We start from the raw sequence: 12563 nt of genomic DNA on the forward strand, positions 1-12563 counted from the left end.
AAAGGTTTTTACCAGTTTTACCATGAGTCTCTGTACAACCGCAAAAGTGATTAGTAACGTCTTTATTCTATCAGATAATGGTGTGTGAAATCAAACATCAATTGTTTACACATACATCTGTTTAAACAATAAAATCAAACGTTTTTGGATGCATAGTTAAAGATCTACCCATGTTGGTTTTGTCAGATTTGTTACTAATTCTTACAGATTTTTAATGTTTTTTTCCTCCTTGGTTAAGCTCAAGAGCTGTGAGTTCCAGGTGTTCTCTGGCGCCCTCTTGTGGTACAACACATACTCACATCTGTTTCCTTAGCCTTGTTAGGGAGGAAACTGCACTTTTTACAGCACACTGAAGATTTTGATGTGTTGACAGAGCACAGCAGTCAGCTGACTAATTCTACAGTTTTAAATACATCAAAGCAAAGACACCCACCAGTGTTCACGTCTTTATTTGTTTTTTTATTCATTTGAAACTGTATTTCATACGCATATTTGTAATAATTTAAATATTGAGCTGTTTCACACAGCGGAGGCTAAACTTTCTAAACACTGGGAGTACAAGTCTGATAAGATGCACTATACACATACATAAGATCACATAATGGTATGTAAACTAACTTAAAGTTGCAAAATATGCTTTGTTGCTGTGAAGACACGGGGCACAAAGATGCACAAGGAGTGGATATTTTTTAAAATGACTTAGTTAGAATACAAAGATCTTATTTTTCTTTAAGTGCAATGGAGACAAATTACAATCAATCACAACAAGCTTAGTGGTTACAAAAAAGGAAAGTTTTAAAAAGACAGGTTTGAAACAGCAATGTGACGGCGAAACACACGGAGCACAAGCTAGTTCAGTGCATAGACTGTTTGCAGGCTCTCACTCGCCCCCTTGACCACTGAGAGGAGGGAGAAAAGAACAAAAGAAGGTGGGGGGGGAAAGAAAGCAGCAGATTATCAACCGTTCAGAATAGCAAAACCTCGTATGCATAATGTGATCGACCTTGACTTAAAGGTCACAAGGCCATGGGTTCCCCTTCAGGCACCGGAGTCCCTCTAATTCCTAACAGCCTCTCACTGCAAAGTTCTGTCCTTTCAAGTGTAAAAATCTTTGATTCCTGCATGTTTGGACTTTTCCAAAGAATTTTTTAATATAGTCTATGTATTCTTATATATTTTTACATTCTATTATACTTGAGCAGTAAATAGTGTTCCCTGAACAGGAGAGGAGAAAAAGAAGGGAAAAGAGGCATTGTTTTTTTAAAGAGAACTATCTTTTTTTTTTTAAATCTTCTTTGTAGTTGCATAGGCTTTAAGGAAAACTTGGAGGAAATGGTTAGCATGAGTTCCAGGGAGAAAAGGTAAGAGGTACTAAGTTTCTGAAGGATATAACAATTCAGATGATCCTTCAAATCCTTTTATCTGTTGTCATTCTGTGAGGAAAAAGCAGGGAAACGCTACTTCCCTATTTATATATGTATATATATATATATATATATATATATATATATATATATATATATATATATATATATATATATATATATATATATATATAAAGATATAGAAAAACAACTAAAACTGAACAAACATTGCAGATGGTAAAAATAAATATATCTGCACTTATTTTTGACTTTAATTAATTCAAAAAATTGTTACTGCTACAAAACAAAAGCTCCTTCTGAATGGTTTGTCTAACTAGAACAAATTAATTAATGTGTCTGCAAAAAAAATGTAGAAAACAAATGAGGAAAGAACTTTTGACTCTGGAGGAGTGCAGATATCAGTCCCAGATTTAAACATGTAACAAATATCTAAATTCCTTTATATTCATTAGAAGAAATGCTTGACATGAGGTTTGTGTCTGTTAATTTTAATGCTGAAAAGCAAAAACCATTTAAAAAATCAATTATTCAAATTCCGTCTGCAATAAAAGCAACAACCCAAAACGTATTTGTTTTCCTAAATAACTTAAAAAAGGGGGGAAAAACAGAGAATACTTAGAAATATTATAACATCATGCTAATTAAATATGTCGAAGTTTACCCTGCTTGGTTTAAAAAGATGAACACTTGTGGTTTTTTTTTTGCTTGTATACCTATAAATGTACATGTATGTTAACTCAGTAACTCCTTCTTCTCTTTAACAGTCTACATCTGAGAGTAAAATGTGTTTGCAGATCGTGCAAATGGGGTTCAAGTATTCAGCATGTGTAGAAGGGTGAGGAAGAGAAGAGCTGCAGCTAGTTTCTTTCTACAGGTGAGACAGGAGCAGGAGAGGAGCGGTTTGGGTGAGGCAGAAGGCAACAGGGAGGTGGTGTTGTTGTCTTTGGGCCTTTCGTCAAGAAGAGGGTCATAGTGGTGGAGGAAGGAGGAGGAAGGAGCTCCCAGGTTTAGTGGGTTGGAGAGGGCGGGGGTCTCCGGCTGGAAGGGACACATTCAGGAAAAGCAAATCAATATTAGTTGTTGTTTTCTTAAAGGAATAATTTTGGGAGAGTCCACACAGACTAGACGGAATAAATACTAAAAGCTGCATCATTAAAAAACAAACAAACATGAATTTAAACTTTAAAGTGAGCAAAGAGGAAGGAACTGCATGGTTTAGAGAAACATGCTCTATCACTGATGACGCTGTATAGCCCCCAAACAAGCTAACGCTAAAGTGTCATCTAACCCGTTTCACCGCTGCACCGCATCAACGCCACAAACTCCAAGCAGACTTCTGAATGGGGTCATTGGGGAAATGTCATGCAGTGGAGAGAGAATGGAGATGCTGGCAAAACAGCTCCAAACATACCGGGAAGTCCTCACTGGTCAGTGACAGTGATTCTGCAGGAGCAACATGTGTGTAACAGACGTGTGGAGAGGTTCAGAGAAGTGATGGGGCAGAGCAGGAGGAGAAAAAAAGAGAGGCAATTACAGCACTGACCAACGCCGAGTCTGCTCAGCTCTCTTTGAAGCTTAAGCATTTGTTTTTTTATGTCTCGAGGGATGATTTTAGATTCTACCAAATTGAATTTGTTTTCTTTTGGGGAGAGCTTTGCTTGGCGGCGTTAGTGTCCATCTTATCAAAAGAGGCAAGCAGCTAATCAGGGTTGGAAAGAGACTGGAGGAAACAGAGGCAGATCCATAAGAAAGCAGAAGCAGGTGGATGTGATGGAGGAAAGTATTTAGATGTTCTGTGGTGGAGCTGAATGCAAAGCCAAGAACTCTGTTTCGCTCACAACAATGCAGAAAGTTCAAAATCATTAAAGTCCGACGTTACCTCGCACTGAAACATAGAATACCCAATGAAAGAGGAAAAATTATAATTTATGCATCTATTGTGGGGTTGCTTGCATTTTTTTCTTCTCTAATCCATCTTCTATCACAATCAGCTCTTCTTTATTGAATTTACCTCTTTCTTTTTCACTCATCCGAAAGTCTTCACATCCCCCTAACATCAAAATGCCATTAAGTATCGTTTGAATCATCGCCTCCTCAGAGAGTCTGTTGTAGGAAGGGGCTGGAAAGTCCTTTTTGACAGTTTTCTCACCTCGGCACGCTCGGAGGAGCGCGGTTTGGGCGGGATGGCACAGAGGGTGGGGGTCCAGCGTGGGGGTCCAGAGAAGCTCCAGGGCGAGACGGAACAGGAGGACCTCCAGCAGGAGGAGGCCCGGGCGGAGGACCGCGGGACCCTGGACGAGCTGGAGGTCCTGGTGGAGCCCTTCGGTTTGGGGTGGGACTAGTTGCTGGAGATCTGAATAAAACAAGGAAGAAGGAGAGCAGACACTGCAGGAATTAGAGGGTTCCTGCTACCTCCGATCTCACCTAATCGATGGATCTTACTGAGATGAGATCTTAATTAAAAATCTGTAACCATTTAAAAGCAAAATATATCTCTTTCATTGTTTGCTGTTTAAACGTAACCCCTTTGCTTGCAGTTCTGCTTAAATTCTCCAAATGATAATGCCGCCTGTGGGTTGGTTACCTTCCCCCAGGACTGCCCCGCTGCACCTGCAGCCAGGAGTCATCCACGGGTGGTGGGTTGGCCGTGCTCACGGTGGTTGTGCTGATGTCGCCGATGATCCGGAGGGCCTCTCGCAGGGCGTGGTACATCCGCAGCATCTCGTCACGGTGCTGCGCCTGCTCCTGAGACTCCTCCATCAGGGAGTTTTGGTCTCCGCAGGAGTACAGCTGTGCCAGCAGCTCGGCATTAATGAATTCCTTAGTCTGCACACAGAAATGTTAACAAAACATGTTAACAATCAAAACACAGTCTTTTCTGTTTCTTTTTATTGACTTAAGCAGTGGTACGTCCTAAAAAAGGAGGCGTACGTTGTTGATCATGAGGTGCATGATGGTCTTTGGCATCAGGTCCCGCACAGTCTTGTTGACGATGGACATGTAGGAGTCAACCAGGTTGCGGATGGTCTCCACCTGCCGCTCCAGCTGAGGGTCCATGCTGTGCATCAAGTTGTCCGAGTCGTTATCATCCCCACCATCACTCTGACAAAACAAAAACAAAGGATTAACCGAAAGACAAGCTCCTGCTCCAGGGAAACCAACGTTACACACATATCAGAAAGGAACATGAAGTTAAATTTAACAGCAAATAGATGAGGAGTCTAAAACACAGTTTGCAGATGCAAAATGATTTATAACACATCTGCCTCTAGTCCTGTACATTCATGTGTGCAAATATAACATGACGTCTCTGGTACCCTCTTCACTCAGTGAAATAATTCATTAAGTTAAGTTAAATTTGCACCCAGACAGACATCTCAAATAATCGACTTTTAATGATAGAAACGCAAGCTAACAAGGTTCAGCTCACAAGCAAAGCATTTGTTCTGAAAATCAAAACCTTGAGAAAAAAATCCTCTCATACCCAAGCAGAAGGTAAAATGATCTTATTTTCACTGTGATGGCACAAATACTAGCTTTTTTTTAAACTTTTTACCTAAATTTCTAAGTATGTTCTCTGCTATGTAAATTAGCTAGGACCGAACATTAAAAAACTCTTACGTGAGTAATTATGTGCAAGTTCACACAGTCACTTTAGTTCAAACGGATCGGAAAAGTGCATCTTTTTCAAAAAGAATTTGGCTACTTTTACATTGTTTGTGATTTGATCTCAACTTCTGCAAGAAAGACACTAAATGCATCATTTTTTTCCCCAAAGGTAGAAAACAAACACACACACACAAGGAAATGATGAAATTGAGATGCAGACAGAAATGACATACCTTCCCTTCTTTTTCCTACAAGATGCAACAGCAGTGAAAAAAAGTTTGATGGACACAACATGAGAGATTCAGCAACATAGAGAAGACAACATGTAAACATTACAGCAAAGATCTAAAACAGAAGTAACATAAAAAAAAACATGTTCAAATTTACTGCAAAACTTTTTAAAAACATTTTGTCTCCTTTTCAATGTAAAATACAGTTTTAATATGTTAAGACTTCTTTTTTAAGTTATGGTTAAAAATGTCAAAATGCAAAATTTTTATGTATCACATCCAAAAAATAAATAAAAGAAAAAGATCAAATTTTAATAATATAAATATGAACCAAAGGAAAATGAATGAAGTATTAAATGCAGAAATATAGTTTAAATAACTTGTGTTGTGCTTTAAAAATTACAGTTCTTGTTTTTATGGGCATTTAGATTGAATCCTATTGTTTAGATGAATATTTTTTTTAATTTATTGGTTACCATGATTAAAATTAACTGTACAAATTTAATTTGACAAATAAATCGATTAATGCAATTTCTTGTCAAGACAATGTACAATCTCAACTATAGATCTTGCCACCCCAGTTTTAAAGTGACATTCTGAAAATTACACAAATTTTCACAAACAAAAACTTTCAATATACTTTCAAACATATCTTTTAGTGATTTATTACCAAATTGATGTTTTGCCATTTTTAGTGTGCTCGTATGTTTAAACTAAATCTCACCGTGACACGCTCAGGATAAACTCCAGCTCTGAGGAAGGAGGCTTTCCAGGCATCTACGTCTTCCTGACTCTCACAGGCCAGCTCCAGCTGACGGTAGTCCTTATACACATTTCTGTACACATTCAAAAAAGATCTAAGCATTCATGTAAAGATGCATCAATAATTAGACAAAACACCAAAAAAATTGCATCAAAACTTAAATGTGAGCTTGTTTTTCTGGTGACAATTTTTTCTTTTTCTTTTTCTCGCTCAAATGTTCCTGTCATGTGATAAGTAATAGCTGTTTGTTCAACAAGACCTCTGCTCAGTGTTGAAGAGGGCAAAAATATGCTTGCTGGACATGAAACCCTTCTCGACATCCCTCAGCTTCAAGTTGTCCACCTGGAGCATGTACTTCTTCTCTTTTTCCTGCAGGGGGCGACACAGCAACACAGAGGTCAGAAAAACTGGTTTTGAGAAGTGACACTGATCAGAGGAGAGTCCAGCAGAAGGCAGATCAACAATATTTTAACTAAAAGTTATTAAAGGAGGAAAAAACAAATTTATGCCAGCAAAGAAAAATTAAAAGAAAAAGAAGAAATAAAAGGTTATTAAGTTAAGTAAATAGATTAGCAAACAAAAACACAATAGAAATGCAAAAGTTATGTTAGGCTTCAGTAACATTTGTTGTACTAGTAAATCTGCACACAACTTATAATACACAGACGTGCCCTTATTTATGGTGCCGTTAGCTCCAACATGAGTCACACTCAGTGGTGCTGTAGTTATAAACTCTAAAAGTTTTATGATTGAGTCAAAGTTTTTCATGTTAGAAAGCCACAAAGATGCATGAATAAGAATAAACAAAACAACTATAAATAGATCAGATTATGTGAGTTTCTAAAAACATACAGAAAACATAAACACACATGCATGAAAACGCAGTCGGGCTAAAAAAAAGTACCTTCTGAGCACAGTCTCTAACTAAACTTAAAACCATCTGGATGCCTAACCACAAGCTCGCCCTGCCCAACCTTGCGTTTGTGAGCGTGTGCACAGGAGTGTGTGTTTGTGTGTGTGTGTGTGCATGCACCATAGCAGGAGAAAGGCAGGGGATTTCTTCTGAGGCCAAACTCCTCAATCAAAGGATTTATGACCTGTGCAGCCAAACAGTCAAATCCCCTAAATGTGTGTAAAATCTCCACTTTCAAAGAACAACAGAAACACAATCATATAAAAGCGCACATAAACAGATGCAATTGGCAGTGACGAGTGTCTATGACACTGAAAAAAATACTAAAAACAGGAGCACAGCAGTGGACCCAGACTGCTGAATGCTGACTTCATCATTTGCAGACTCTTCATTCTGCACTTTTTCTCTTTCAGTCCTTTACTTCTTAATCCTTATATTCCATCTTTCTCTCCCTTCTTAACCCCCCCCCCCCTTACTCTGGTTTTCCCTCTCCCAGGGAGTTAGCTGCCTTGGATTGATTCATATATTTTCCTCTCTTCTGGCCAGTAAATTCAGTCTGGAGAATTTTGGAAAGACAAGGATAAAGGAGGGGGAGGACGAGATGGAGGAAGGCTTCAGAGTTTGTATGTGATAACCTAAGAAAAAAATGAATTTAAGCAGAGAAGCAAAGACCAATCATAGTTAAAAAAAAAAAAAAAAGAAAAACTAAATTAAAGGCTCTAATGTTTTTCTATTATAGATTGTTCAAGATGTTTTTTTGTCTTGTTGTGTTTTCATTCTATTGTCCACATTTGATTTGCCACACGCGTGTTCTTGATTTTGGAGAGCCCTAAGTGATTTTCCATATGTTCCTCTGAAATCCAGTCAGCGGGATTGAGCAGCGGCACAGATTTCAGATATTAAACACACACAGGAATACATAAAAAATTATTTTGAACACACCCACGAAAAATCCACCCATGAAGAAAGATTCAAAACTGTATATCTACAATAAACTGCCCCCATGGGACCTTTTTGTGTTTCTCTGCGCAGACAGACAATGACAAACATCATCAGTGGGGTATGAAAATATTAAACAGCCTCTGGATTGTTAGGAAACTTTGCCTGGATTAGAAATATAAGTACCTTGGAAACAGCAACACAAAGCAGTGTGTGTCTGTGGTCATCTGTGATTGCATCCATGTGTGGAGTGTCATTAATGTGCAAGAGAAAGTTATGCGCAACGCAGAGCAACAACTCTCGAAAACTTTTAGAACATTGCAAGAAAAAAAAATTTCTTTGTTTTTTAAAAAGAACATTTTAAAAATTAGGGCAGGAACAAGCAGGTCACAAATAAAAAGGATTTATGTGATTTTGATATTTTCAGAAGATTTTTGCAACTGTAATTACAGCTTTTCAGTTTAGGTAAAACATTTTTGCTTTTTATAATAAGTAAAAAAAACCAAGAAAAAGAAACCTTATTATCCACATGAACTCTGTGACCTTCTGGCCTGTTAAAGACCCCACTCTGATGGATAGCTCCAACATTGCTCGCCATTTACGTTGCACCAGGGATATTAGGGTTGAGATGGGCCAGTGGGAGAGAGTGTAAACGGCTAGATGATGGGAAGTCAGGGCAGGCTTACTCCATTCCAACAGTCCTGCTGACAACTAAGAGGAAAATTTCTACTGAACTACTGTTGCTCTGCAGAAAACATGTCCTAATAAAAGACAGTTTGTGTGTTTATGATTTTGGATAAAAACAGCATTACCATAATTAAAAGAACACTTGGAATACTTTGAAAATAGATCAAAAGATGGTTGGAGTGTGACGTTAAAAATCAGGAACTACTTTTTTTTCTGTGTTCCATTGACTGATGAAATTCAGATATTAAGATGTAATGTCAATCACTATTTTTGCAGACTTCCCTTATAATTTCTGTCATTCTTGAAAACTATGTCTTTTCCAGCTTGTCAAAACTTTGGAAGGTCCAAGTTCATGTCTGGTAAATGCACAACTTTGCTAATACGTGAGAAATGCTAAGTTAGGAAAAATGTAGAACATATTTTTTAATAAAGATGAAAGAATTCGAAAGTACGGTAGATCAAATGTCCATTTAGGTGAGAAAGAAAACGAACATGCTCAGGATTATATGACTTTCCTCTGTGTCTGAACTTCCACACGGCACTGGCGTTGCTCTTGATGGTGCAGGAATAAAATATTTTCCATGGGTTTTGTTTGGTTTGTGAGTAATAGCGGGCTCATTTTAAGGAAAGGCAAAAGGAAGTTCACCTCTGCATTCATAAATGCACTTCACCTCTCAGTACCACTTCATGACAAAAACATATTTAGAATTTTAAAACGCTCATGGAATATGAGTGACTCACTGACACTAAAACATGAGTACGTTCTGCAAAACCAAGGAGATGCTTTTATTGCGTTCACTGTGTTTTAGGAGTTGGCAAGACTTATGTGTGTGTGTGTGTGCGTCTGTGTGTGTGTGTGTCTTGATGGGACTCTGACAGAAAAGTCCTGGGCCGTGCATCAAAGCGGTGCGGAAAAGCCGCACGACATCTGGGAGCAATAATGCCGCTTCTAGCCCTTCATTACCGCAAAGACTGGGCCCTGGGTGGCAGCCAGCGCCAATTTTCACAACCCTCCTCCTTACCTCCCTTCATTTTTTTCTTCCCTTGCAGTCGTCTTGCATTCTCCTGTTGCGCCGTGTCTTTTACAAAAGTGATTTTTCTATTAGCCTCACATGTTAGTATTGCGGACACTTTTTGTTGAACCCATGGAATGTTGGAAAACTAGGTTTGCTATGTCTTTTATGCACACAAAGCAGAAAATTATGGGAAAACATCATTTTTAATTCAAAATAAAAACTGGTTATGCACTTTAAACTTCTTTAAGTCTTTATCTTGTGAGAAACAAGTTTGAAACTTTGTGTGTGTGTCCAACATTTAAATCAGGAACAGAAAACCAAGAGAAGCTAGTTGTCTGGAGCTATTTGAGCGTTTTGTGTAAAAACCTCTCAGCTGTTGATGCATCACCAATGCTGCAAATTGTGCAAAAACACTGATAACAAACAACCCAAAGGCGTCACGCTACAGCACTTCAGCTGTTAGTCAAAGAGCTACCGGATAAACTCAGACAAGAAAGTCTGGAAACAGCAGTGTCCCAAAAAATCCTTCATTTTCACCCTCCAAGATTTTTTTTTTCATTTTGGAACACATTTTTCAGTTCTTCCTGTGGGAACAATAGGAAGAAATTACTGCAGGAGGAGGGAAAAACACATCCACAGCTACACTGGTAATTGCCAGATTGCCCGTTACCTATTCTTCATTTGCTCCTGCAGAATGTTCTTCCCAGAACATGTAATCAATCATCGGACCACCGCAGTGCTCCGACAAAAAGAGAGGACACATGAGACACTCACAGATTTTCCTTTTAACAGCAAGTTTTTGTCTAAACACATCAGTGAAGGCTGAAGGAGAGCCTGAAAGTCCAACACTCTACAATGATACATCTATAGGACTGTTTGGGTGTTTTTCTGCTGTGTCAAAATGACAAATAAGACAAAGCAAAAAGGCTCCTATAGGCCTGACGTGCACATGCTAAGTGCATGAAAGGTAAATCTTCACACAACCTACAAAAAAAAGAAACCATTGACTTTTCATTCAAATAGAAAATATCCCTTTTATTTTTACTTTTTTTGAAAAAAAAACACGTGTTTAGGTAAATAATATAGGTCAGAGCTGGAATTTTTACCGAAAAGTTAAACAAAATATCAAAACATTGCAGAAAAAACTTCTACACGTAGAACCAAACTAAAAAATAACATGGGGTAATGCTTTGAACTTTCTATTAAAACATTTTTCCTTTGTGGTTGCATGATCTTAGATGTGTTATGTGAGGGTTATTTGCAGCTTTATCTCAAATGGTTATGTTTAGAAAAACTTAGCCAGAGTAATAACTAATAAGCCAGAGCTTTTATAGTTTTAGCATTATTTTTTCAAATTTAAAGTAAACTTAAAAAATTAAAAAGTTCATATTTGATAGCAGAACACTTAACATTTGTTAAAATTTGATCTCAAGATGATTTATAATAACGGCAAAATGTGATAAGAAAAACTATTGAATATAAAAAATAAGATCTAAATGAACAATACGAAATTATGGAAGCCGCCAATGGCCTACCTTGGTTTTCTTGTTATAACCATCTACCTCTCCTTTTCTTACCACCGTTTTCTCTGAACTGCAGCCGCCTATGCAGCTGTAGCCAGGCCCACTATCTCCTCAAATGACGATGCCTGATTTGGACGTTGCTTATGACCAACAACATCAGCACAATCTCCGACCATGATTAAAGTGATCAATTATAAATTGATCAGCTTGTTTTGTGTTTGACATTTTCTTTGACAAACTGCTTTGTGTAGCTACGGATTGCAGAAAAATAGAAAAAGGTATATTCTTATCTCATTATTACAGATTTGTTTTCTCTTGATGACAACATCTACTATCTCTTTATCACAAAAAAAAGGTTTTCTCTTGACATCGACATCTACCATCTTTTTATCATCACGCAAAAAATCCAAAAACTGTAGTTAGGAGGATAGCAAACATGGTAATCCCCTCATTTGTGTGCGATTGCTCACTGTGCATACAGCAGACGCACATTCAGGAGTGCTGTGCCAGTATAAGAGGCTGAAACAACTAGACAAGTTGTAAAGTGCTTCAGGATAAGGTCAAAAAGTCCTATATAAAAGTGAACCGCTAACACAAATACAGTTGTGTTTCCATCTTGTCACAGGAAATTACACAGAAACGTTACACTTGGGCTAAACCCTGCCTTTACACCACACCTTAAACCCTGTATTAACATACTAACCTACAATGAAAGCAGATCCCAGTGTGACTCACACACTAACACACAACTGTGAGCTTTTTACTTATCTTTTCTCTGTTTGTTTGGGACCAGTCCTTTTTTCTTTTTTTTCCTCCAGAACTAACCAAACCCAACAATCACTAAAATATGATAATTAACGGGACATAAAAGCTACCATACCTTTTTTTTTTCATCACAACGGTCAGCTAAAGAAAACATTTTAATTTAAATCCTCTGAGTCGACTGTCTCATCTTGCAGCCATCACTCAGTTTTTGTCTATTTTACAATTTTTAACCATGTTTTCTTTCACAAGACACCATGTTATTTATTCATTACTATAAGTCTTTGTTTTATGTGATAATAACCACTGACTCTCATTATTCATCCAAACAGCATTAGTTTCTTTTAGATATCATTAAATTCTACTTAAATATACATTTATCAATGAAATATTTTCTTGACTTTTCTATCATAAACAGGGAAAGAATTATGTATTTTCAAGCTTGTTTCTTAAAACTAGTGTTCTGTGTAAAGATCAGTTTGCCTGAAGCAGTCTAAAACTTTTTTTTCTTCTTTTGATTAATTGTTATTGGTTGGTTTTACCCTAGGATCTGCAACCATCATAATTTAAAGAGCCATTTGGGTTGATTTCTCACTTATGTTATCTAAATAAGAGCCATAAAGTCTTCCTTCTACCTTAAAAAAACAGATTTGTATTTTTGCTATTGTTATTATTATAATACTTATAAATGAACTATTGTTTTTTGTTTGGCATACATATGTCATGAACACAAAGA

The 12563-nt window shown here is 37.4% G+C and overlaps 1 protein-coding gene across 7 annotated transcripts in view; it reads right to left on the bottom strand.

Moving 5' to 3' along the window:
- Positions 1-438: 438 nt before the first annotated feature.
- dnm1 (dynamin 1) overlaps positions 439-12563 on the bottom strand; it is a 43747-nt gene continuing 31622 nt past the window's right edge. For 5 of the 7 annotated variants that reach the window (XM_020707646.2, XM_011481750.3, XM_011481754.2 and 2 more), the window contains 7 exons: positions 6247-6356; positions 5949-6060; positions 5228-5242; positions 4317-4487; positions 3970-4211; positions 3535-3738; positions 2079-2423 (listed from right to left, as the gene is read on the bottom strand). In XM_020707646.2, coding sequence (XP_020563305.1) covers positions 2393-2423; positions 3535-3738; positions 3970-4211; positions 4317-4487; positions 5228-5242; positions 5949-6060; positions 6247-6356 — 885 coding nt within the window. In that variant the 3' untranslated portion in view covers positions 2079-2392. Of the gene's footprint in view, positions 900-2078; positions 2424-3534; positions 3739-3969; positions 4212-4316; positions 4488-5227; positions 5243-5948; positions 6061-6246; positions 6357-12563 lie in introns of those variants that run through there. The other 2 variants (XM_011481751.3, XM_011481752.2) reach the window with 2 other exon arrangements.

Source organism: Oryzias latipes, chromosome 12, assembly GCF_002234675.1.
Source record: "Oryzias latipes chromosome 12, ASM223467v1".
NCBI classification, from domain to species: Eukaryota; Metazoa; Chordata; class Actinopteri; order Beloniformes; family Adrianichthyidae; genus Oryzias; species Oryzias latipes.